Source organism: Aptenodytes forsteri, unplaced genomic scaffold (assembly GCF_000699145.1).
Source record: "Aptenodytes forsteri isolate BGI_AS27 unplaced genomic scaffold, ASM69914v1 Scaffold154, whole genome shotgun sequence".
Taxonomy (NCBI): domain Eukaryota; kingdom Metazoa; phylum Chordata; class Aves; order Sphenisciformes; family Spheniscidae; genus Aptenodytes; species Aptenodytes forsteri.
In genome coordinates, this window is record NW_008794083.1 from 1132235 (window position 1) to 1158911 (window position 26677).

At 39.8% G+C, this 26677-nt stretch overlaps 1 protein-coding gene across 1 annotated transcript in view; it reads left to right on the top strand.

Annotated features, from left to right (window-relative positions):
• Window positions 1-26677, top strand: part of PTCH1 (patched 1) — a 42565-nt gene that overhangs the window by 6834 nt on the left and 9054 nt on the right. The window contains exons 8-17 of the mRNA XM_019470458.1: window positions 9-164; window positions 792-890; window positions 2208-2333; window positions 9341-9459; window positions 11457-11856; window positions 12350-12659; window positions 18302-18444; window positions 20505-20688; window positions 21988-22268; window positions 23811-23952. Coding sequence (XP_019326003.1) covers window positions 9-164; window positions 792-890; window positions 2208-2333; window positions 9341-9459; window positions 11457-11856; window positions 12350-12659; window positions 18302-18444; window positions 20505-20688; window positions 21988-22268; window positions 23811-23952 — 1960 coding nt within the window. The remainder of the gene's footprint in view (window positions 1-8; window positions 165-791; window positions 891-2207; window positions 2334-9340; window positions 9460-11456; window positions 11857-12349; window positions 12660-18301; window positions 18445-20504; window positions 20689-21987; window positions 22269-23810; window positions 23953-26677) is intronic.

Here is a 26677-nt window from a genome sequence, read left to right on the forward strand (position 1 = left end):
TGCTTTAGCTTGCCTACGCCTGTTTAACAATGCTGCGGTGGGACTGTGCCAAGTCTCAGGGTGCCGTGGGGCTGGCAGGAGTCTTGTTGGTTGCACTCTCAGTGGCTGCAGGATTGGGCCTGTGCTCATTGATTGGAATTTCCTTTAATGCTGCCACAACTCAGGTATTTAGGAGACACAAGTCTGCTGTTAAATTACAAGTACTCTGTTAGTAAACGAACACAACTGAATCTTTGAGGGGAAAAAAGCTGCAAAAGGATTTTGGCTCTAGATTCTTACTTGTGCCTTTTTCCTATCTCATAGCTTATGCTGTGAGAAATTAAGTGATCATGCTTCCAAATGATATTAAAGAAAAAGGCAGGTATTGTGTAGTTTGTATAAGTACTAGATTCTGGGTTATTTGATTTTTCTGTGTCCCAATACGAGTGGGGGCATCCAGTTGTACATAAGAAGCTGCAGGTTTTGTCTTTACATCTGAATATATCAGGATGTTCAAATTCTGAGAATATTTTGAATATAACTTGAATTATTGTCAGATATTCTTTGTCTACCCAAAACTTGAATTACTTTTGGTGGGATTTTGTACCTGTAAATGGTATGCTGCAAGTTCCTCAGCAGTATTCCAGAATAAAAGTTAATAGCTGTATTGCATCCTTTTGATTTTCATTTTACCCTTGGATTTGTGTACAGTGTAATGTAAAAGTTGCTTTAATTAGCCATTTAATGGCTAGCTGCATGGCAGATCATAAAACAACCTTCTTGGGTTTTGTTTGTTTTGTTTCTCCCCCAAGGTTTTGCCTTTTCTTGCTCTTGGAGTTGGTGTAGACGATGTTTTCCTTCTGGCACATGCATTTAGCGAAACAGGGCAGAATAAGAGAATTCCATTCGAGGTAATAATAAATGGGGATTTGGGGTAAGATAAAACAAAAGGCTTTGTATAGGAAAAGATAACTGTATCCAGAATTAATTAGTAGTGATTAAAAACCCCAGGTTTTTTCTCAATAGCTTTTCCTAGGGTCTAGAAATTCTTATTTCTGTCAAAATAGGAAATGATGGCAATTCGTGTGATCCTGGAATGTTTTGGAATGTTCACATTCTTTTTTTTTTTTGCAATAGTGTCTTAGATTTATTTTGTCTTGAAAATTTAATTTATAGCTGTCATATAAAGGCTAATTTACATAATCCAAACTCTGCCCAAAATTTCAGTGAAAGTCAATGCAAATTTAGGAACAAACTCAAATACAAGTCTGACAATTAAATGATAGAATGCTTTTAATGGCAGAACACAAAAACGTTAAGGTGAAAAGAAAGAGAAGGAGGACAGCTTAGAAAATAAACATTTCTTTTTCTTTGTATCAACTGTTACTTTTACTTATTTGTTGTGGCCTTAAATTTGAGTTATTTTGTATATTTTTCTCTGTTTTTCTTTTCTGATGTTTATAATTGACCATAACATTTCAAAGCATAACGTATCAATGTTATGAAATCTAAGATGTCACTTTGATGATCCTTTCCTTTTATTGACTTTTTTACCCTGGGTCCAAAGTTTCATATCCAAAGTACCAACCATTTAAAAGCAATGTATATTTGCCCATTCTGTTTTTTACAAGCAGTGTCTCCCATGTGCTCTTTCCAGCTGGTTTGGCATGCTGACACTACAACCTCACTCTACTATAACCTCCATGCTTCAAAATAGCCTGTTGGGTTGGGAAAGTGTCATGTCTTTATCTTGATTTCTCTGTTTTTTGTGTGTGGTCCCTGGATTTTGGGTTTTTCTGTTTTGTTACATACTTCAAGATGTGTAGCTATGTTATGCCTCTGTGCTGTTAATACATGCTTATTTTGTCTGAAAAAGGAGAACACCAAGTGACTCCACTGGTAGAAAATATATCCTACTTAACTACAGACGTAGTTGATACGATGTCAGTACTCATTTAGTTTTGTGTTCTGAAGCTAGAATCACTAGAACTTTGATAAAGTTCTGTACCCGCAAAAAACATGAGCACTTTGTGTGTCATCTGCTTTTCTCCTGAACAATGTACTTAGTATGTTGTTTATTCTCACATACTCTCAAATGCACACTTATATTCAGAATTTCATTGTAATAATTTTTCACTGTTACTGTATAGTATCTGTAGGATGACCCCTTCATTTGCAGGACATCACCTTATTCACTTGACTTTTAAGATACGTCATTTGTTTTGCAGGACAGAACAGGTGAATGTTTGAAGCGAACAGGAGCAAGTGTAGCCCTTACATCTATCAGCAATGTTACTGCTTTCTTTATGGCTGCCTTAATCCCTATTCCTGCTTTACGAGCATTTTCACTCCAAGTAAGTTTATATGCTATTTTGTTAGCTCTTATGCGTGGTCCCATCATGGAAGGCCAGTGATGATACCTGTTAGTGGTAGTGTTAAGTGGTAGTGTTCAGTGCTGCTGCAGTTCACTGAACCAGTACGTGATCACTGTTTACTGTGGATCTGGGTAATAACAACTGCTGTCTGCCCTTGATTCGGCTCCTCCCGTTTCTCATGCCTGGAGTCTCTCGCATCCTGTTAGCAGGTGAAAGAATACCCTGCCCCATCACAGCTGGGTTGAGTGCAAAAACCAAGATGTATGCAACTAAGCAGAAACAAGTCTCCAGAAAGATTTGCATTCTCAAGAGGAGTAGACTGTACTGTTGTGTGTACTGTAACATTCCTCAGTAGGAGTTTAATCCTTTCATTCACGTTTGTCCAATTTGCTGCTCTTAAAAACTGTAACCAAAGTGCAATGACAGCAGTGAATATGCATTTGTCATGTTAATTATTACTGCAGCAGTTCGTACGGCCTTGCTCCCAATGTAATTTTAGCAAACTTGGAGAAAACATCAAGAATTTTACGTTCCAACTGCTTTGAGAGAAAATGTGAATTTTGTGTGCTGAACCACGTATCGCTCACTCTCCCTTTCTCTCTTTGTCTTCTTGTATTTGTTTGTGATAATATACCTTCAGGAATATGAAATATTAAGGATGCTAGAGAAAGCTTTCTTCCAAAAGCAAGGGCTCTTTGAAGAAAGCTCTGGGAATTTCTTCCCTGACACTGCTTTAATAGACAAGCAATTTATAGCACTGCGTGACCTTGGTGCAGAGCAGGCAAACTGTACTTTTTCAGTAGTTATTTTTCTTCTGCTGTAGCCTGGTGCTCCAATCATTTTTCATTCTCCTTGAGCCCTTGGCTACCCAGAGGAAGCAAGGGCTGCAATTTTTCTTAATACTTGTGGCAATTATTGCTGTTTCCAGAGATTTAAGTAGGCCTGCATTAAGCTGTAAAATGGTAAACTGTTTGCGATTACAGTTACGTTACCAATAAGCATAAATAATTTGTTTACCATTTCCTTCTCAATAGGGAATTTGGTAGTGAATAATAGAGAAAGTAAAGGCCTCATTAGTTTTCTGCATTGTTTAGCAGATGTCTGTGGCAACTAAAACTAGATCCTTAGTCCTGAATGGTTAGCAGTATTTAGCTCTACTGATTTCCCAAAACCTAGATGTCTCTTCTTACAGGTGACGTGACAGTGAATTGTTTTATTTTATGGCAAAGACCAATGTCAATGTGTGAAATGGTTTTTGAAGTGTAATACTCCTTCTGTTGGAAGAAGTTACTTATGTCTCCTAAATCTGTGGCGCAATTTCAAATATTCAACATGTACGTTAAGCAGCTAACAGGATACTGGAGATCTTCACTAGGAATCAGAGGACAAGGCTTGTTTTGCCAGGCTTTGTAGTATCTGTGCTTTACAAAAGTTACTTCAGCCTAAACGCATCTCATAAGAAGTACTCAACAGAGATGGGCTATTTTGTCCTAATCACACTGCTAAGCTGTTGAGTGGGAGCCACTAAAATTAATTCTTTCTTATCTGATCAAATTTTGCTCAGCCTTTCTCTGTTCTCACTCTTCACATCAGAACATGACAGGTTGCCTTTGGAACATATGTGGAGGCAGCAGCTGTAATTGTTACTGTAATCTGAGTATAAGTTAAATATACCTTTCCTAAAGTCTTTTATTTTTGCCTGCTTCCACGCTATAGACTGAGTCACTGAAAGTTCAGAAAATGAAGTCTGCATAGCAAAATGACAAACAAAAAGTTTCCAGTAAGATTTCACCATATTCATGTATGAACAGGTTGATATTATTCAGAATAAAAACATGACAATCAAAGTCCTTTTTAAGGCAGTGATTAATATGGAATCTATGTGTAGGAATGTTTGGGTGTCCAGAAATTAATGTTTAAGTTGCTCAATCTTTTCTCACATGCATCTGTAATTTGTCTTTGCTTGCACATAGTAACCCCTTATATGTATATAAGAGATGGAAAAATGTGCAAAAAAAAGGCAGCTGGAAAGCTGTAATGAGGATTTATTTGTGCTAGAGCAATATATATAACTGATATGTATATAAGTTAGGAACCACTAAAATAACATCCTTTGTTGTTAGAAAGGAACATCTATTACTTGCTTTGCCTAGCTTCACCAGGTAAAATCAAAATCAGGTGCTACATTAATCACAACATTCAGAATCAGATAACCATGGCAGATTTTGGTGGGTGGTCTGTATTTATATATGGATTTCTTTATTTACAGTCTTCTTCCTCCCTCTCCCTCTTACTCAGGCTTGTTTAAACAAGAAGTCCTCGCCGTCTTTGATAGCTTCCTAGCAAGACTTAGAAAGCAATGAAATACTGCATTTACTTTTCACAGATGCTGCCTTCTTCTCATCTAGATAGTGAATTTTTAACAGATGGGCTTAAAAAAAGAATTGCTCTTGACCTTGTTTTGCTCTTCATTCACTTTTCTTAAGACATTGCAAGATAATTGTCAAAGTTTCCATAACTTTTGAGGCCCAGTATCTGTAAAATAACCCAGCTGCTGAGGGAGAATAAATCGTTTCCTGTGTCTGCAAGCCCAACTTTTAGTTAGAAACTCAACATTTTGCATATCAATGCTTTCTTGTTTCTTAGCTTCTGTTCTGCCAGCTGAAGCAGTTCATTGATACCTCTGAGTTGTTCATTTACTTTATGGAACTCAAACACTGTAAGTCTGATGCTGTCTTAGGAGCTTGCTAGGGTTACTTCTTGCCGAGTTTTAAAAAGTGGAAATCAGTCCTTTTGAAAGTGAGATTTTTAAAATTAATCCCATTATGCAGATAGGGACTGTTTCAGCTTTTTCAGCATATTAATTTTTTTCATTTGTTGATCTTATTAGCCCCTTATTTAAGCAGTTTTAGGGCTTTGAGATTCTGAACATGTCCCAAATACTCAGTCACGAGAGTCACCTGTAAGAGCGCACAGGACTTTGAAGGAGTAGGTCCTGAGTTTTCAGATGTGTTTCATTTCTTAAAACTGTGGCAGAGGGGAGGTTATCAGAGAAATCCACTGAAAGTTTTTGAAGTTTACAGTAGGAATGTCTTAAACATAGCCCTTTGTTTTGAGTATAAATGAAGGAAGGCAAGGCAGAGGGTAACTACTGCTGGACTGAATTCTTTCCTCAGACAGAGTATTCGGACACTATTATGGAATAAATTCTGCCCAGGAAAGAGAAGGTACAGCTTTACAAAAATTCATCTACCTCTTCTTCCTCACACCAGAAACTTCCTCCCCTAACAGCAGAGGAGTGGTGTGGATTCACTAATGAGCAGGGGTGGAACTTTTCCCAATAAGTCTTTAGCAGTAACTTTTTCCCTCACTGTGAGAATGACAAGTTTTTTTCCTAAATGTAAAAGTGCATTACCAGGTGGTGGTGGTGGGTTTGTGGAGAGAAAGAACGTAAGTTTTTAAGCTCATTCAGTTATCTTACTCCGCTGAAGTGGTTTGTCCCCCTCCTTTTACCCACGTCATTTACCTTTCCCTGCTCCTGACAGGAGAATTTAACAAGCAAAATTAAAGCCTCAGGGAAAAGGGGCGGGAGGGCAAGGGGGGATCCGAGGCTGTACGCTGTCAGGAGGGAGTTGCAGATAGGCAGCAGTAGGGTGGAAGTTTCCCTGACAGACCTCCTCGTCTGTTCATCACCTCTGGCTATACAGCAGGCCCGTTCTCCTTGGGTGGGCTGCCAGGAATGGCACATAGCAGCACATACCTTCGGCGGGGCCCCAGCCTACCAGCCTGGCTCGCGTCTCCCTTGCTGCCTCCAGCACAGACTGCCATTCTTCCGTCTCCATTAACAGTTGCGGCAGCAATAATATTTTTAGGCTGTGCATTATGAAAAGATGCAAAAAAGGGGAGCATGTTTCTCAGAAAGTGACCAACATTTTTTTCTGACTAATGGAATTTTTTTACTACTCTCTGATCTCATTTCACTGAATGCCTTCATTTTACACCCTTGAGTAGGCCCCATTTTATCCCTTCTAGGACTAATCTTATCTTTGTTGATTTCTCAAGGAAAGGGTCTGAGGCCCTTTCCTCTCCCATTTGACCATTCGTCTCTGAAGGGGTGAGAGAAGATGCCCTGTCCCCAAAAATCCTAAGCATGCTCTCAGCTTGGGTGCTGCTAAGAGATTGCCTGTACTCTGGAAGCTCTGCTGCCACAGTTTTTTGTTGGTGCTTTTCCAGTCAACGTAGTTGTTACAGATTGTGGGTATTGCCATGATCACGTTTCTCATACGTTCCCGTTCCCAGCCACCAGATGTCTAAATGGTATTGGGAGGGGAAGCGGTGGCCGATGCATCAGGTCGGAGATTGAGTCACCCCTCAACAGTTCTTCCTTCCCTCTCCTCTTCAAGTCACAGGGTGTTTTTTGATGGTACGACAAATTAGAATTGAAAGAAGAATAATATTTTCTGGTTTTAACTGTGAAAACTGAGAACTCTTACATTCTTGAAATGCTGGGGAGGTGGGTGAGGGAGGGACAGCGTGCAATGTATAGGAAGTGTGGTGTTAAGCTCTAGGAATCTATTTAAGTACAAATCAGAGCAGAGAGGATTGTTTAAAAATATTTTACTTGCAGGGTTAGTACATAAACACCGGGCTGGCACAATGGAAAATCTAGTTGTTCTAAAAAGAGATGCCATGTTAATAGGCAGATTTACTATGTGTGGTTGGATTAGTTTTGATGCTTCTTAAAAAATCAAATGTGAATATAAGTAACTTTAATGGCATCTCTACCGTACACTTACATATTAGTTTTCAGGTTTAGCAGCATTTGACATTCAAGGATGTTGGGGTCTACAAAGGGAAGTGATAAGGCATGAAGCGTTTGCAGTTTATGGAGCAGGAACACAGGACTTCTGTTAGTTTTTCAGCCATGCTGGGAGGAATAAGAATTATTGAGTCAGGCCTCAGCTGTTTTTTCCAAATCTCAGTAAGATTTTAGCTGATCCTTGATAGAAGATCTTGGTTAGACACAACTAATTATTCATGTTATATGGGTGATTCAACCTTCTCTGGTTTAGCAGCAAAGAAAGCAGTTGTATGAACTAGGTCCAACAAACACCTTGCTTGCAGCAGCAGCCATTTGTTTTTCTGACAGATTCAATTAATTCTAGAGAGGATCAAAAGGAAATCACTTAATTTTAAAGTTTTGGCTATGACCTTACATACCTTTCTGTGTGCATATTTATAAATCATGTAATCGTCATTGGATCTTTCTCTCAAAGATGGCTAAATACTAATTTGGCTTTAAGTACTAGGTAAATTCTGTTTTAGTAGTTATGTCTGCAGACAACCAGCAGGACCAAAATCTTACTTAAAGCAGGCTGGAGACAACAAAAGAGAAACACCATTAAAAAACACTTTTGTATACAACATATTTTTGATTGAAATGACTAGGAAATATTTACGTAACTAGTTGATTCTGTCATTCTCAAAAAAGTAAAAACAATATTTAGTCTTATTTATTATACTTTGACAGCTTCAAAACCCTAAACATCATTCAGTGTGCTAGTACTTTGATTTTCACAGATAAAGAGACACAAAAATAAAAATTGCATTATTTAGGGTATTTATTTTATTTATTTGACACGTAAGTCAAGAATTTTTAAAGCATGGATTTTGGATGTCACATCTTTTGAGCTGCCAGTTTTGAGGCCTGACTTTTCAACATCAAAAGCAGCCATTTGTTTATTTTGGAAAAAGGGGGGCCTATTTATGTCAGGTCAGTGACTTCATTTTTGTAGCCCAACTTTTGTTCTTTTTTATGACTGTTTTAACCCAAGCAGTCGTTACTTCAGAAGTTACAGGTAGAGGTGCTTGATAGTTCGTATGATTTCCTTAACATGAAACTGGCCTACTATTGAGATGGCTACTGCGTATCTAATGAGTAAAATATAAGGATTTCAAGGGATTTTTTCATCTGTTGATGGCTCAACCATTTTTTTCCCAGTGTCTCTCCTACTCTTACAACTATCTTCCAGTCCCATCTGTGCCCAGGCTTTCCCTTTGTGATGCCTAGTGCTCCTAACAATTCTGCATTACAAATAAATGCTATTAATAATAATGATAGATGCTGCACCACATATGTTTATGGAGATTCTCTGGGAATCTCTGTGTGGGAAACGGTTTGAAGTATGGTTTGAAAGGGGGTGGGCGGGGAGGTTGGTTTTTTTCGTTATGCAATGTTCGCTTTACAAATTAAACCAAGTATTCTTGTTCCAATTTAAGATAGATTCTTGTTCCAATTTAAGACTCATTTTGGTAGACTGGCTTATTAATCAAGTTCTGTTAAATACAAGCATATTAATATGTATGTGATGTTGGATCAGTTTTGATTCTCCTTTAAAAATAATCCCTGATAAACCCAAAATGTTGTTCTTTTTGGCTAGACTTCTAAGTAAGTACAAGTGCATAATATTTTACTAAATAGACAAGTTTCATTAAAATTTACTTAAATCTTTATTTCATTTCTGATTTAATAATGTGCTTTAATGTTACTGTCATGCTTAAATTACTTCAGATCCCCTTTAATGTGAGAACTTCAGTTCTAGTTCCAGGTTTGCTTTTGCTTCCATCTTTTTTTTTTTTACTGTGAGACTCCTAAGTGTGGCAGAATCTCATGCAAAAGTACAATTTGTTGACTCTGTTTTTCCACTTAAAAAATTATCACCGCATCTCCAGGCACAGATGTATTAAAATAATATGAAGTTTATTATTGAAAGAACGTAATTAACCACAATAGGCCTACCATAATGAAATGGGAATGTAAAAGTATATCTCCCAGTTTCCTCAGGGAAAAGCTTGAAAGCGTCTGACGGGTTGACATGATAAATGGGTGAATGGATGAGAATTGAAAGGAAGTTTTATGCTTTGTAAAGCTGATGCCCTACATGAAGCTTAGTAACGACATCGCTTCTCCTATGATTGATCTCCAGGCAGCAGTTGTGGTGGTATTCAACTTTGCTATGGTTCTGCTGATTTTTCCTGCTATCCTGAGCATGGACCTTTATCGTCGGGAAGACAGGAGACTGGATATATTCTGCTGTTTTACAAGGTGAGAATGTGTGAAAGATTGATGCATGAGGTGTGTCCTTTTTGTGGTCACCGGTCAGTGCTACCATTCGTTGTCAGAAGTGGGAGTTCTTCATTGCAGCGGGGTCAGTATGTTATTGTTAAGATTTCATTGCTAGTGACTGACTTACATTTGCTACCTTGGTTTCTACCTGACTGAGCGGAAAAGTTAAAATATGTCTGTCTGTCTGTCTCTCTCTCTCTCACACACACACTTTTCCCTTCATTCATACATATGTTCATTTTGACTGTTGAAGGACAACTTTTTGGAAGGAGATAAAAGATCCATGCTTTAGGAATATCTTCAAGTATTTTTAGAATCTAACGGGGTACTGCAAGGTGTCCAGTGCTAGTATTGGGTAATCTTGGAAAACTGTACATAACTCAGGGTACTGAGAAGCCTTACTTACCGTTAATCACTATGTGCTAATTTTTATGCTTTTTATGCCTTTAAACTTAAATACATTAACATAATGTATAAACTGTAAAATGACTTCCCCTTAGCAGAGTTTTTCATAGGACTATGAGGAATGCGGGATGATCAGTACCTTTACAGGATAATGCTTGATAAAGTTTCTGTTACAGCTGCAATAATAATTTAGAATGGCAATACTGCCATTCTAAAGAGTGTATACACAGACTCTTACCTGATACACAGCCAGCTCTGAGTGTGGGGGGGGGGCTAGGAGGAGCCTACTGTCATCAGTGGAGCCATTGCTTAGAAATTAAGCATGTTTTCTGCCTTAGTTTCTGCTTTTGCCTGCAATAAAGAGGATCAGCTGTATTTCTACACATGTACTCTTACTGTCATAACCAGGATGTGGAGAATCCGCCTTGTGTCATCTTCGCCTTTTACACACACCTAGGAGCTGACATAGTTTAACATTTTAATTTTAATGTAAAGAGAGAAAGCACTTTCCTAAATTTGTTTTTGAGGGAGTGGTTAGAACAGGGATCCCAAGCCAGGACTCCTACTTTCTATTTCTGATTCAGTCATAGCTTCAGTGGATGGCCTAATGTGCTTGAATTTTGGAGCCCTGATTCTCAGAAATACAGGGCAATCAGACCTTCCATTTATTCCCTCATCTAAAGTTGCACCAAACATGTATCAGAATTCAGGCCCATTTACCTATGAAGAAATGCAGTTAATGAGATCTTGGTTTGTTTAGGTAGGCAACATTCTGAATTCCTCTTGGTTTTGTAGGATTTGTCCACTTGGTGAAAAATCTCTGATACTGTTTTCTATCATCAATTTGTCATTTCTCATGTACAGGAAGAGGTTTGTCTCTGATAATTTTTTTTTTGTAAACTAGGTATCTGTTAGGGTCTTGCATAGACTAAAATAAAGGGAATGCTTCAATTACCTGTAATTTTGTCTCTTCATGTTACCCATCCTTCCTGGGAATTAATCCTTGCGTATGTTTACTTAATTTTTAAAACATTCAGTCAGTGTGTGGCAAGTGGTTTCAACCTGCCTCCCAAAAGTCTGAGATCTTATCCAGAAGGCCCAAATATTATTTAACAGTTACTTTAATAGTTCTAAACAGAAGAACTCAGTATGTCATGTGTTTACATTTTGATTGAAATACCTTAATTCTGAGTATGAGCACGTAGATGCAAACTCACACACATACTGTGCATTCAGACTGTGTGCAGCTACCTGGGTACTGACCTGATTAGCATGTGTAATTAATGGAGTGGTGTGGGTAGATACCAATGTCTTCAGACAGATGGTGGTTCCTTCTTTCCTGAGCACAAGAAATGTGCACATATTCTCAGAGGCCTACACTTTGAACCGTGTCTGAGAAATGTTTCCTAAAGGTGCAGAATTAAGATTCACATCAAAGTGTTACACTTAGTTAATATAAACCATCTAATAGTAGTAGAAGCAGTCTCAGATGGAAGCAGGTTATCCTATCTAGTCTGATTAAAACAAAGATCCATCTAAATGCGAACAGATGTTTTTCTCTTCTCTTACAGTCCATGTGTCACTAGAGTGATTCAGATTGAGCCTCAAGCATATACAGAAAACGACAATACTTGCTACAGTCCTCCACCCCCGTACAGCAGTCACAGTTTTGCACATGAAACTCAGATTACAATGCAGTCTACAGTGCAGTTGCGCACAGAATACGATCCTCATACGCAGGTGTACTACACCACAGCAGAGCCTCGCTCAGAAATATCTGTGCAGCCAGTGACAGTGACACAAGATAATCTTAGCTGCCAGAGCCCAGAAAGCACAAGCTCGACGAGGGATTTGCTTTCCCAATTCTCAGACTCCAGTATGCATTGCCTTGAGCCACCCTGTACGAAGTGGACGCTCTCATCTTTTGCAGAAAAGCATTATGCTCCGTTTCTCCTAAAACCAAAAGCTAAGGTAATCAGGGAACTATTTACCTGTTTTTCAAAAGTAGACTTCTGCCTTGCCCAGTAATAAAATTATCCTGGCAGTGGTATTAAATATAAGGAATAAATAGAAATATTTTGGAATAACAATTCTTAATAATTTTACAGCTAATTTCATACTTTAAAAGTTTTATCTTGCAAGTGCTGTAGAGACATACTTTCCAAATATAAATTATGAGTGAGGGTTTTGGTGACTTTCAGTAACAAAAGCTTGTGAATAGTGAAACTAAAGCCACTTTTAAACTTTATTACAATAGAAATTTCTCATCCATGATGCAGAGCCCCTTCAATAAAGCACAAATTAGCTTAGCCTTGTAGTGAATATGTTTATGAAAAAAAAAAAAGAAAAGCTTTAAAGTAGACTGACGGTTGTTAATTTTGAACCTGGCTTTGTAGTGTGCCATTATGAATTGTTAGTTTCTTTAGAAACCTAGAACCAAATGCATTTCCATTTTCTGTTGCAGATTGTGGTTATTTTTCTTTTTCTGGGTTTACTTGGGCTCAGCCTTTATGGAACTACCCGGGTAAGAGATGGACTAGATCTCACAGACATTGTACCACGAGAAACACGGGAATATGACTTTATTGCCGCACAGTTCAAGTACTTTTCATTCTACAACATGTATATTGTGACACAGAAAGCAGACTATCCAAATGTCCAGCACTTACTTTACGAACTTCACAGAAGTTTCAGCAATGTGACATACGTTTTGTTGGAAGAGGATAGGCAGCTTCCCAAAATGTGGTTGCACTACTTTCGAGACTGGCTGCAAGGTAAGAGAGAGTTGCATGAACTTTTCTTAATTCTACAGTAGTAACCACTTGTTCACGCTAGTAATGCTCCCCTCTTCGAATATACTCACATGGTTAAAGACTGTGAGCAGGAGGGAGAACGCATAGGTGCTGATCTGAATTTGCACGTTGACTTGCTGTTTCTCCAACAGGTCACTTAAATTCTTTGTGGTTAAGTTTACTCCCCAGTAAGACAGTTTTGAAGCTTTAAGAGATCATATCCATGAAAGGCCATCTCATGCCATTAATTTCTAACCAGCTAATGTGGAGTTCTGCTTTATAATTAATGGCCAAATATGGCCCACTGTCTTGGGAAAATAAATGATTGTTGAGTGTTTTGAGAACAGTAAATGAAAAGTCCCCATCCGGCAATGTATTTTGGCACAGCCTTAACTTTCACCACATGAGTGATCCTGTTGGCTTCAGCTGGGACTGCTGGCACGAAGAAAATTCAGTGTGGCTTCTGTGTTTTATTGGATTGGGGACCTCCTATACATTCTAGATTTCCAGTCAAGTATCCTCACTCCTTCTATAGTGCTGCTTTTTCTGTGCTGAATTGTAACGGGGCAGGGAAAGACAAGAGAAGGCATGGCCTTGCAGGTACTATGATGATAATTATATTGAAGTCAGCTTATTAAAGATGTTAAAGATAGTATAATTACACATGTTGAGACAAATAACTGTTTTGTATTTAAAATAAATAGTACTGTTACATCTCAGCAAATTTAACAGCTCTCTGCTGTGAGCAAACTTATACTGCCCAGGAGTACGTCTGTCCTACCTCTGTCTTTCTGTTGGGAGAATCTCCAGGAAGCTTTTGCCAACAGAAAAATAAATTGTGCTGACCTAGTGAGGCTGTAAATTTTAACCTTAACTGTTTACAGATGACCAGTGCAGCCAATGATTCTTAGAGAACATGTAACTGCCAGTATTTGGGGTATTTTATTCCTTCTGAAAGTATGTTGGCCAATACTGGGAAAGAGGATGCATCTAAGTGACACATCTAATCAAAATAATCATGTTTCCTGTGTGTTTAATGTACTGATACATCATGCAAAGCAGTATTTCAGCTATTAGCTTTGTTTTTTTAATGGTTTTTAAATATATTGGATCCATTCATTACAGTCTACTTACTGGAAGTTTTACTTAAAATATTTTGCTCACATAAGCATATTGAGCTGTAAGGGAAGGTATTACTGGCAGGAAGAAAAATCAACATAGCTTAGATGTTTTTCTGGATTGGAACCTTACTATACTTTCTAGATTTCTAAGCAAGCATCCTTCTCCATGCTTTTCCAAATTCTCTTGTAACTCTGCTGTTTATTTCTTTTGTGGGTATTTTTTGTTGTTGTTCCAGAACAGTAGGAAAAAATGTGTCTGATGTCCCCCCTTCTGTTCCACCCCCCCCAAACCTGTGAGGGAGACAGAAATCTGAGATCGTGCTCAGGATCTTCACATGTTAGTGCTGAACCTCAGCACAGCCTGCCAATGATAAAGTCGGGAAGGTGCCCTTGGATCTGCTCCCTTGCTGGCTTCTCAGAGCGAAATGCTGGAGACTAGCCCACTTGGTGTTTCTCCCAGGGGTGCTCGTACTCCCATTCGCCCTCTTTTAGGCCCACCATGTATTTTCCCGAACCTCTTCCACTTTGGATGCCTCCCTGTCGTCTTTGTAATCACCTCCTTGTGCTAAGGACTGTTTGCGTGGCCCTGGCCCCATGCCAAGGGCCTGCAGATCTCCTTCTCTGTGCTGTATGTCCATGCTCATACGTGACCTTTCCAGATCTGCTCTGTTCTTAGGGGTGTTCCTGTTCTCTTCTTATTGCCCATAGTTACATTTCTCCTTCCAGCCCATATTAGCCTGCCTGTCCTTCTTCCTTGTCCTTCGCTTTTCTTTGGCTAGAGGAGCTATGAGTATTCCTGGTACCCTGGATATACTGACAGGGTGCATGGAGCTAAAATGTCATGCTGGAACGGTCATGGACGCTCCCAGGAAGCAGTGACTTGCAGTGGTTTGAGTGGACATGGCAGCCGTGTGACGGAAGGCACATTGCTTGGCCCGTTGATCACCCACAGCTTTACAATTAATCATTATGATTGCTAATTAGCATTTAGGTCTGTGTCCTTACCCCTCCTCCCCACCTTCCCCAAGAGGGGGACAATTAATACAAACCAGCTGCTTTGTAAAGACGCAGGGCTGTCTTCACAGGCTGTGATACTGCATTCACAAAGCTGTAAGGAAGAAGGATATTGAGATGTATCAATAGAAAGAAGTTATGTTTTAAAATGGTACAAGGCATTGATATAACAGGGGGGAACTAAACTGCTATACTAAAAGCTGCCACACTTGTCATAGTTAGGGAATTATCTCAAGGTGCAGACACTAATAGAATAATACCTGATCATTACCAACTGGGCCTGATGCTGAGGGAGTAAAGGGGAGGGAAGGTGAAAACAGAATTTACAAACAAGGTACAGTTCTAGGCTGGATTCAGGGAGGATCCTCTGCAAGGTGGGAACGGTTCTACTGGTGCATTTTTACATGCTGAAGGAGCAGGATAATCCAAGTAGGGGCAACTTTAGACTTCATGGCTAATTCCTGCTGACTTGACTGGGAATTCAGTGCTAGAGATTAATGGCTGAAGATGGCCTCCTGACATGCAGACATTTGTCCGGCAGAATGAGGGAAGCAACGACATGTGAACAAAAGCAGTTTTTATCAAGAAGGCATCCTTGGTCTTAGCTGTACATTTCTCCTCGTTTACTAGCAGTAGAGCGCCTTCAGCCTAACGCACTTCTTTTTTCAGAGGTTCCCTTGTATTTTGCTTTCTGGTATCATACCATGTTAGTGTATTTTCTGTTACTGAAAATGCAACAGAAGAAGAGTTAACTCTAATCATTCATTTAAACTGGAAATGTTAACATTATTTTTGTAAGTGACTGAATGTAAATGAGGTAGCTTGAATTCCTTGGTGGCTTGTAATTAGGCTTGTTTTTGCAAAGGATAATCTTACCTGGTGTTTCATGGTGCCAGCTGTTCACATGAGTCAGTAGGAGTTCCTTCCTCACCTCCATTCCTGCACCCCACATAATTTTGGAGGATTTCACTTTCTTCTGAAGCATTAAGCAAAAGTGACTGCTGATATGAAAAAATCTCATATACAAGATTTAAAAATTCCCTTAATTTTTATAACTTTTCTGCAGAAAGAGGTCAACAAGTTGCTTTTATCTTTCTGCCCAGTAACATTTAATTAATCCCATTTATAAAAGATTAAATGTCCCTTAAAATCATTGGTATGAACAGTTTATAACAGAAGTACTGTTTGCTTTGAAAGCAGCAACTCTGCTATTAATTTCAAAGTGTTATGGGAAATTTTAATTATTGAAATTTTGAAATTCTTTAGAAATTAAGCACAACTGATAGTGGTTTCTTGGTATTCTTTCCGCCGACTTTCAGTTTCAGCAAGGCCAGTAGTAAAATAACCCAGAGCATAAAGTGGTTAAGCCAGCTGAGGAGTAAAGATATAAAAGGGAGCAGGGTTTGAGGGATGACCAAACTTGTGAGAACAGGGGAGGGGGGAACATGCGAGAGAGCTTAGTTTTCACCCGCTGCAGTAATGTTAAATGTACATGCCCTTTTTTGACGTACCTTGCAACCACAAATGGGTAATGTCACATGCCAATGGATATATTTGTTATTGTGTGTCTGTGGAGCTCCCTGACAGGGAATGGATGTTAGTCTGAAAGCTCTGCCCCCACATTCTGTCTGTCATAGCAATTTGTGTGCTCCTCCTGCTGAAGGGAGCCATTTTTACTGTAAGGTAAGCTGTTCTTCGATGGTCTCCTTTCCTATGTGCTTTTTTGACAGCCGCCTCTTAACCTCCCAAAGTTGTCTTTCACATGACTGGTACGATAGCACAAATGCTCTCACCTGGCCACTTTCTGAGACTGACATGGAGCTGAACTTGGCACAGGAGGGATGGATTGGTATTTTTGCACGTCCTAAGCAATGTTTTCCCCTCTCCAAGGGCACCAGCAAACAACGCTTTTTTAAAGGGGACCTCAAAGTCCATTGGTGATGTCAGAAAACCTGATAGCAAATTGTCCTCCTCCTGGGCAGGTGCTGGAGCGCTGTGTGCAGAGATCTGGCAGGCTTCTTTCATCGCTTGGTTCTTAGTCTGTTGGCTTCACGAGTGGGTGTGATGTGGCAGGACAACATGGGAGGCAGTTTTCTAAAGGAGGGGGGATGAGTTTGTAAATGGGAGTGGGTAATTCGGCTCAGAGGTGGTGTTGGTCGGGTGCATTTTCTTTTCCAGCACTCCTGTCTCCGTACAGCTGTAGCTAACCTATCCGATCTGTAATGACGGTTTTCATTACGGCTCCTCAGCGCAGCTGCAAGGTGGGTCAGCGATTTCCTCCACTGCCACTCCCCCGGCCTTTTCCTTCCCTTCCCTGGACATGCGGTTTGTCATCTGCTTGCACAGAGCCTCCTTGTACTGGGCTGTGGCTTCCTGTACTAAATCTGATCCAAATTTGTGCTGTGAGGTATTCCCTCCCCCTTGAAGGGTGGCAAAGAGGAAAATAACAGTTGAGAGTGAATAGGTGTTGGCTGTGATCTTTACATGTGCTGGCAGCAGATCCCACGAGTTGTATTAGCTGCACAAGCTGAACAGATGGAACAAATTGACAAAATCGTGTTCACTCACGCTGTGCTCGAAGAGCAGCTGAGTTGCTGTTTGAAGTTGAAAGTTTGAGTGTGGGGTTTTTTTTCCCCTTGTAGTGGAATTTCTGGTTGTATTGTAGAAGCTATTGCCTCAGTGCTTTGCAGTAGCCCAAAACAGTTAATGAGAGCGGTGTGTGTCCTCCTCTGTGGCTCAGTGCACTTGGCCAGGGTTTTGGTGAGGCAGAGGGGAGTATGGAGAGTGTATCCCGGCTAGGTAACGGACTAAATGCCTCCTCTGGTTTTAACTCCACGGTAGGCGGTGAAGTTGGATCAGGGCTGAACTCAGCCCTTTTCTATTCTGGCACCATCCAGGTCAGGGCAAGACTTCAGCTTTGTTTTGAGGAGCGTGTGTATGAAAGAGGTGATAAATGCAGATATGCTTATGGAGTTTGGATTTTTGAGTGTGATGATTCTGGAATTATGGTTCATGATGAAAACCACTTTTTGTTCTAGACAATCTTAACTCTTCCCCATATACTTCTCTAAGCAGAGTGCTAGGTTGCTCTCAAAGGCTCTGAGAAGGACGCGGGACCAGAGGGTCCTAATCCCATCCAAGATCTCCTCTTTGCCTTGAGGGGAGGCTGGTTTACACCAGTGCACATTGCATTGGCAGCTTGCTAGCTCAGCTTTGCTGGTCTGCACAACATGGGAAGACTCTTGAGGCTTCTCCCTTGCACCTGCCTTCCTTTGGGCAAAATACTGGACATGCAACTGGTACTTTACCTTCCCACACACTGACAGTGAATGAGGAGCCCCAAATGTAGGAGGCAGCAGGTGGATAACTTTCTTCCTGATTCAGCTATGAAAAAAGAGTCGTCATTCTTTCTTCCTACTGAAATTTGTTTCTAAGAGTGATTGCTTACCTGCTTGTTCTGTCTTCCCCTTATCTCCCTTAACTCTTCAGGACTTCAGGATGCATTTGACAGTGACTGGGAAACGGGGAAGATCACTTACAACAATTATAAAAATGGATCTGATGATGCTGTTTTGGCTTACAAACTCTTGGTACAAACAGGCAACCGAGCAAAGCCCATTGACATCAGCCAGGTACTGTATTAGAGTCCATACTGGTTTATACAGGAATACACAAGTCGTCAGGAGTGGGGGGAGATGCAAAGAGCATATCGTAGTCTCTTTTTTCATCCTGATGAATTGAATGCCTGAGTTACACCTTACTGTATGGCCTCACTAACTTCGCTGAAGCCACTTGTTAGCTGCAGTGTGGCCTGTGTTGCAAAGTGTTCAAAATCAACACTGGGAATGCTTGCCCTTGGTTATTACTGGTTGGCATGTGTTTGGTGCTGTTCTGTGTCAGACACACTCAGTTTCCACTGTAGTTGTGAAAAATGCTTTGCTGCATCCATATGCAGATGGAGTCTGGTCCTATGCCAGGCAGAGCCAACGTTAGCGTTGTTGCCCTCAGTGGCATTGTTTCTGATTTGAATCAGATTGCCTTATAGGGTTGACCTTTGCTCAGCTTTCTGCTGTGGCTTTGAATCTAGCATTTGCAATTATTTCATTAGTTCCTACCGATTTATGCAAAATATAACCTTTAAAAAAAGATGTTGATGAATGATAGTGGAAGGGCACTGAAATCGTTATATGCTGTATTGTATTTTTGTACCATCATCACTAAATACAGCTATACTGTTGTAGAACTAAGAATGACAGTTGTTTGAGCTGCCTCTATAAAATATGTCTGAAATTCTTTTGCAAGGTTATCACAGCATATGACTGCATTTGCTGTAGCCACTGGTAGGTGGAAACACATTAGGTTTGACTCCTTACACTAAAATTAGATTTCAAACCTCTTAAGAAGAAATTCTGCAATAACTTAACTTCTCCTTTCCTAGAGTCATCATTGACGCGCTGTGCTTTCAGGCAGAAAAATAGCCTTTCTAATGAGCTTCTTGGCAGATCTGCCTATTGTCTTTCTTTCTTTCCTGGCATTAAAGGTGACAGATTTACAGAGTACATTGTTCAAAGTTACTATGGTGTGTAAAACACACTGCTGTATAGCAACATGCAGCATGCTGCCAGGTCTGAATGAAGCTTCAGCTATGAATTAAGCAAAGAAAGGGAGTTGAAGAGAAAACCTTCAGTGAGATTTTGTTTAGCGGAGTGTACCAGGTACACTGTGGAACAAATGCGATTGGACTGCAGCTGCTGATATAATTTCCTGTGCCTGGGAGGGAGAAAAGTGCGGTGCACCCACAGGGGCTGAGCGCTGTACTGTGCAGTTCCAGAGACAGCTTGAAGACATACAGTTGTTGCATATCCTGTGGACTAATTGAATCCAGATCCTTGGAATCCAGCTTTTTTTTTAACTGCTGTCACTGTTGTTTTTCATTTCATTAAAAAGACCTGAAAATGGAGCCAAGCCAGAATTTTAAATAAACAAAACAAAAAACCCCAGTAATACTTTTCACCCACAGAGTCCTCTGTCAGAGCTCTAGCTGTGCAGGATTTGGCTACAGAACCCTAGAAGTGTACCACTGCTGTTTACCCCACAGATGCATTTGCCCACAGTGACCCAAATAACACAGGGCATTCGTCTGCTCTCTTGACGCTGGGCATTTTCTGAATACATAGGTCATAGGAGGCAAGTGTTAGCAAAATTTATACAGATGTTGTTTTATTTTTATAGCTCTCCTCCATTTACTGGGTGGCATTTCCTTCAGTGTTAACAACAGAGGTTAACTGCACACAGACGTGTATAGGGACTCTTGCCAGGTTTTCTTTCCCTTTCTTTAAATATGTTTCTTCAACTTGGTTGTTTTTCACTCTTGGCTGCAGGCTTTCAGAATTCGGATTTAATTGGTTCAGTCTATTCTGGAACCATCTGCTGATTTAGTGGTTATTGTAAATATTATATGAGTACTGATTTATAAATAACCACTTTCTACTGTCACTGTAGTTTTTTAGGGTTTTTTTCATTGTCAAACAATAGTTTACTGGTAAGTCACTTCAAGTGAAGATTCATACTCTTTTGCTTTTCCCCTCCTATATGCGTGTTGCATCTCGAGGCCGTTTGTTGAAAGTTTTACAGCAAGAGCCCTGAAAGCAAAACTCCTCCTGAAAGGCTTCTAATTTTTTCCATTTTGCAGTTGACTAAACAGCGTCTGGTGGATGCAGATGGAATCATTAACCCAAATGCTTTCTACATCTACCTGACAGCCTGGGTTAGCAATGACCCTGTGGCCTACGCTGCCTCGCAAGCCAACATCCGGCCTCACCGCCCAGAGTGGGTCCACGACAAAGCAGACTATATGCCAGAAACAAGGCTGAGAAGTAAGTGGCATTTCATCTTAATGTCTTACAGTTTATATAAGTACCCCCACTCCTTCCTTCAAGAACCAGTAACTCTGTAGTTGGTGGGTGCTGCACAGGGCTCAGAGGCATGAACAGGACAATATATTGTGTTACTCTGTAGTCTTGGGAGACCCATGCACCATTGCAAATGTGGCACCACTGCAGGGTTTCATCATGTTGAAAAATGAGGTTTATAACCGTTTAAAGCTCTAAAAACTTACAGTAAGCATTGGTTTTTAGTGTCACCTGGCCAGTTCGCATGGCTTTGCTTCAGCTTTCAATTTATTGGGAGGATTGTTAGTTGGATACCAGTGGGGAAAGGGAGAGGGCATATAGGGGAGGACTGGTGTGCTTGGAAACGTGATTGGGTAACCAGCTAGCCACGCTTCAGTGTATCCAAACCCTAGAGCTTTGTGGCAGTCAGCCAAGTCTTGTCTTAATGAAAATTTATAGTTGAGATTATAATAGGGCAAATCATGTTTAGCAAGTCAACTGAATGACCCTGCAGGGTCTGGAACACACAACGGCAGTAACAAAATGCTTGTTTTGGGGGCTTTTTTTTTTCTTGTCATACAGTAGACTTAGCATTATGCTCAAAAAGAAGTATGGAAAGTGTTGGGTTTTCAAATTAATAAGGGATTAAAAGTTATGTATTTCCTTGGTAAACCACTACTTTTATATTAGGTGTTTTTCCCAGTCATTTGCATCAGTAACAGAACATGGATTTCTGAATCTGACTTTCAAAATATTCAATGGAAATCTTAAAAACCAATCAGGCTGATGGAGCATAATTTTTCTCTAGTTTTGCGTTGGTGGACCTCAATTAATCTCAGGGGAATGACCTTTGATTTCAAAGGAACTGCACTTGCATAAAAGAAGAGCATTTGGATAAAATGTTTAGGATGGTTTGATCTTCTACTTTATATTGCAGTTAGGGATTTTTGGCCAGGTATTCAGTAAAAACCACTATAGCACTGATGAGGATTAAATAACATATATTGAAATATATCTGTTAAATTATATAGAATTATTTGGGGACTTGATGTAGACTGTGTTCATCCCATTGCACTGCGTGACAAAATATAGTAATCTCCTGTACTGCTTCAGCTTTCAATTTATTGAGGAGTTTTTGAAATGTCACTTGTTCCAAAGAAGTAAAATTTAAATTCAACACCTTTAAGCATTCTGCTGTGGAGAACAAAGCGTTTTGTTAATCGTGCTCTCTGCATATCTTCTTCTTTCCAAACACCCATTTTAACACTGCTGTCTTCTTCCTAGTTCCAGCAGCTGAGCCCATAGAATACGCTCAGTTTCCTTTCTACCTCAATGGATTGCGTGAAACTTCTGACTTTGTGGAGGCTATCGAGAAAGTGAGAGCTATCTGTAGTAACTACACCAGCCTGGGGATCGCCAGCTACCCAAATGGTTACCCATTTCTGTTTTGGGAGCAGTACATTGGGCTTCGTCACTGGCTCCTCTTATCCATTAGCGTGGTTTTGGCTTGCACGTTTCTGGTGTGTGCCCTCTTCCTCCTAAACCCCTGGACGGCTGGGATCATTGTAAGTTTATTATAAGGGTCTTTGTTGAAGTCAAATTCCTTTCAGCATAGCTCTTGCTGTAGTCGGGAAGGTTTTGTTTATGTCTGGGCCTCTGGTGGAGTATGTATATTGCATCATTCATTATATATTTATTCAACTTGAGGGGGTAGGGTTCATGCTAAAGGTACAAACCTTAATAACCTTAATCCTTTGGTCACCTTTTTTGCAGCTTTAAAGGTTTCTTAGAAAGGTACATAAACTTTTGCCCTTGCTCAGATGCACGCTAACATGAGAAATAAGACACAGAGGAAAATTAAGCGCTTTATTAAATATTAAAATTATTTCTAATTATTTATTCCTTCTCCCCTTTTATCAGACATAGTTATTTTTCAAGGCAGTTGCTTAGTGACTAACTTGCCCGTAAATTTTCCCTCTGATTTCTGAATGCAGTCTTTCTGGAAAAACTGAAATGGTTAGGTTGTACGGTACACACTGTGGAAAGAGTGTAACTGAGCTATCAAGGAGAAAGAGCCATAAAATTATAAACTGAAGAGAATACTCCTCCATGCTTTCTGCAAGGCACCATAAGCCTCTCAGTAAACATTCAAGTTAAATTGAATGATGATGTTCCTATGTTTAAATTCCATAAACTATCATATGGTTTATAAAATGCCAGAAGTAGAAAAGCGTAAAACAGTTACTAGTTTTTGTAATGTACGTTTATACGACAGGTATGTTAAAAGGTAAATGTTTAGTCTAGAATATTTTTCATAGCACTTAATCAAGCAATTTATGTTATTACTTTTGATTCATTAGCTTATAAAATCATTTATTGTAGTGCATACTTTTTTCCCATGGAAAAGGCGTTTGTTTTCAAAGTCTACCATTGCTTTTATAAGTATTTCTATCTTTTTTTCCTGCTTGGCTTTAGCAACTTTTAAAGTTGATTCATCAGATTTCCTCCCCTCTCTTTTCCTCAATTTTTTTTACAAGGTAGATGGAAGAAAAATAAAAGCTTTCTGTTAGATTTAACTGTTCATTTGTCTGTGTCAATCCCTCCAAGTATCTTAAAAGCTCAGAGCCCCTCTGTAACCTGAGACTCATCAGCTGATTATGGCATTCACTTTCTTCTGGGCTTTAAACCTACTCAAAAGTCATCCTCACTTACATTTGCAGTTCTACAAAAAAGAATTCCAATACAGGTAGTTGAAAGTTACTTTTTCTGGAAGGATTGTCCAAGACACAGGTGAAAAAGAGAAAATGTGTGTTTTGGGGGGTATCCATGATAAGGAAGAATAAGTTGTTTTTCAGATCACTGATAAATTGTGACCAATATAAAATTGATGCTTGGTCTGGTAAGTGGTTCTTAGGAGTGTAATTTAAACTGGCTCTTTAACAAGTCATTGCCATTGAGCACAATGAAACAAGGAAAAGCAGCTTGTCTTTGGGAATATAGGATGGCTTTGAGGAGTGTGTTTTATAGTCACCACGTTGTTTTGAAATATCTTTCTCTTCATTTGTCTGGAGTATAAGAAGTTACTAACAACTGTTTGAATCATCTAGGTGGTGGTGCTGGCTCTGATGACTGTGGAGCTGTTTGGCATGATGGGTCTAATTGGAATAAAGCTGAGTGCAGTGCCTGTGGTTATCCTGATTGCTTCTGTTGGCATTGGTGTGGAATTCACTGTTCACGTTGCTTTGGTACGTAAAATCAGGAAGCGTTTTCAAAATATTTTAAAATAAAATGGTGGCAACGTTAGAATCACAAATCCTTACTTAGTCTCCTAAGACAGTGACATGATTCTCAGAAGGAAATTGGTCACAAACAGTTCTGTGTGCCATTTGGCTTGTCTTGATAGAGCAGAGCTGATCTTGATGAAGTAGTTCCTGACTATTGAGTCAGTCTCCCAGGAGGTAAGAGGGGATACGTTACCTGTAGTATCTAGTTGTCTGAATGATGCAAATATGTAGACAAAGCAGAGCTCTTGATGCACCTTACTTCAGTCCAGACTCTCCTGGTCCTTGTCTGCAGCCTCACTGTTGGTGCCTCAGTGCTATGTAGCTGTTTGTTCCCTCTTGCGTGTAGATTCTGTATCTTGTGGAAGAGAAACTTTTAAAGGAGATTTTCCAAATCACATACAGTGTAATTTGATCTCTCTGGACCACTAAAATTTGAATGTATTTGGATTCATTTTCTGCTTGAAAAATCCGCACCTTCTTTTCAGAACCCATTAGCTATTAATAGTGGGCACAAACATGCAGTCTGTAGGAAAATAGTTTTCTGATGAGGAGCAGAGAGGGGAAAAAACTACGTTTTATATAAAGATTTTCAACATTTTCAAGGTTAAGTGTCCAAATCTAACGTGCACCTACTCACCCAGCTTAGTCAACCTGCTGTGCAAAAATGCGTAGAAACAGTGCGCTTGCAAGGGGGCAGTTTTGGGTGTTCAAGATACGCAAAACTCATCTTGCTTTATTTGGTGACAAAGAATAGAGTAAAGGGCTATTTTTCTGTGTTCACATTTGACGATGTCAGCACTGATCTTTCCAACATTTTGCACACTCAGCATAAGTGTGCAAATACTTTTATATATATATAAAAGTAGAAGTCACCTGTGGCTGAAGGTAAAATGCCAAGCAAACTGAAAATGGCATTTTTTCACATTGACTCTGGAGTCAAAAACTTTCAAACATAGGCTTTAAATAAAAGAATGCCTAGTGGCCCTCAGATGATAGCAGCAGTACTGACCTTCACAGAACTTCCTGCCTATAAACAGTCAAACCACTGTTGCATAAACAAAAAAGGCAATGCTGGAACTGTTGATACAGAACTTGAGTGATTCACAATCCACTCATGGCTCAGTTCTCTGCTATTGCTTGTGAATTGTAACCTCATTTTTTTAATTCTGCAAATAAATTCTGAATTGATAGTAGACTTTTGTATTATGCATCCTTTAATTACACACATATACATATGTTTATATAACTTGTTAATATGTTTGTGGATCAGATCCCATAGCTCCCATTCATTGAGTTGTCTCATTGACAGCTGCTTTTACCCTGAGGTGGATTCTTTATCTATTCATGTATATGGGAATGTAAGATGTCCTGGACACATTAATTTTCCATGGACCACGTTTAATCCAATACTAAAGACTTATAATACATGGTTTGGCTACCTATGGAAGTGAGGGTTGGGAGTCTCGCTCCACATGTACCCATTTTTGGTCTGCATGTCCCACCAGATAACTTTTTAATGTGTTGACTGATTTCACCCCAAATTTGTCAGATGAGTGAAAATAAGCCGCTAGAGAAGAGAGACTTAAAATTCCAGGACCAAGAGGAAGATAGCTGCTTGAGCTCGTATCTTAATAGGCAGCAGAGAATTTGCTGAAGAGAGAGCCCTTACAAATCACAGGAAGAAGATCAACCAGGTTCTTGTCTTCTTAGACCATTCAGTCATACACAGAGAAGACAAATTCATACGAAACAGCAGCATTTGAGTGTTCTTGATACAGCTTGTTCGCTAAGGAGTTGGAGGGAGAAAGACATTTCACTAGTCATACTGTTGCTCAGGCACTACCGTGTTCAACACCGTTCCTAAGGCAATTGTGTATGTATAGGCCTGCTAGCTTTGAAGTAGTAGAAGTTGCGAAAACATTTATTTTGAGTGAAATAGAAGTGTTTAAAAAAAAAAAAACAAAAACGCAGCACACAACCTAGTGTTACTTCATACCAGTCCTGTTGAGTATGCTGACAACTTTCCATCAGTTGGGTGCTTACCATGTGTAACATCTGAGGGTCTGGAGCCTCGGACCAGTGAGAAGAAATGCACTGTGTCAATGGACACTTCTGTGTAAAGGGACAGAAGGACCTGATGTGCCAAGAAGCTCTGCTGTGGGTGTCACCCTGTACCTGAACTGAAGCTACCAGTCCTTGGTCTGTGGCAAGTGCGTGGGAAAGCCTGCATCGGTATTGGCTGCTTTTACAGCAAACTTCCCATGGTAGTCATGGAGGCTGTGGCCCCACGAGTGAGAGGAGTAGCCCTGTAATTTTGACACCTGAAGTGCTTTCACCATGAAATGAATTCTTTCCAGGTGGAAATAAGCGAAGCTGGAGACAAAAGCCTACTATGCAAGCAGGCATTGTTTCCAAAATTATTACTACGATCTGACTCTGTAATCAGTGCTTACTCTGGTGGTGTGACTTCAGCAGCAGCTCTGTGGTATGACTGCAGAATCAGGCCTTCTCTTGAAGGTTAGCCAGCTATAGAGATACTTTCATAAACTGTAGTTTGAAGTAATTAACTGGTGAAAAACTGTGCATGCTATGAGAGAGGCTGTTTGGAAGGTTGTATGCATCTGTCTAATGAAATGGATTTCATTGTTTTACAGGCATTTTTAACTGCCATATGAGAAAGGAACCATAGG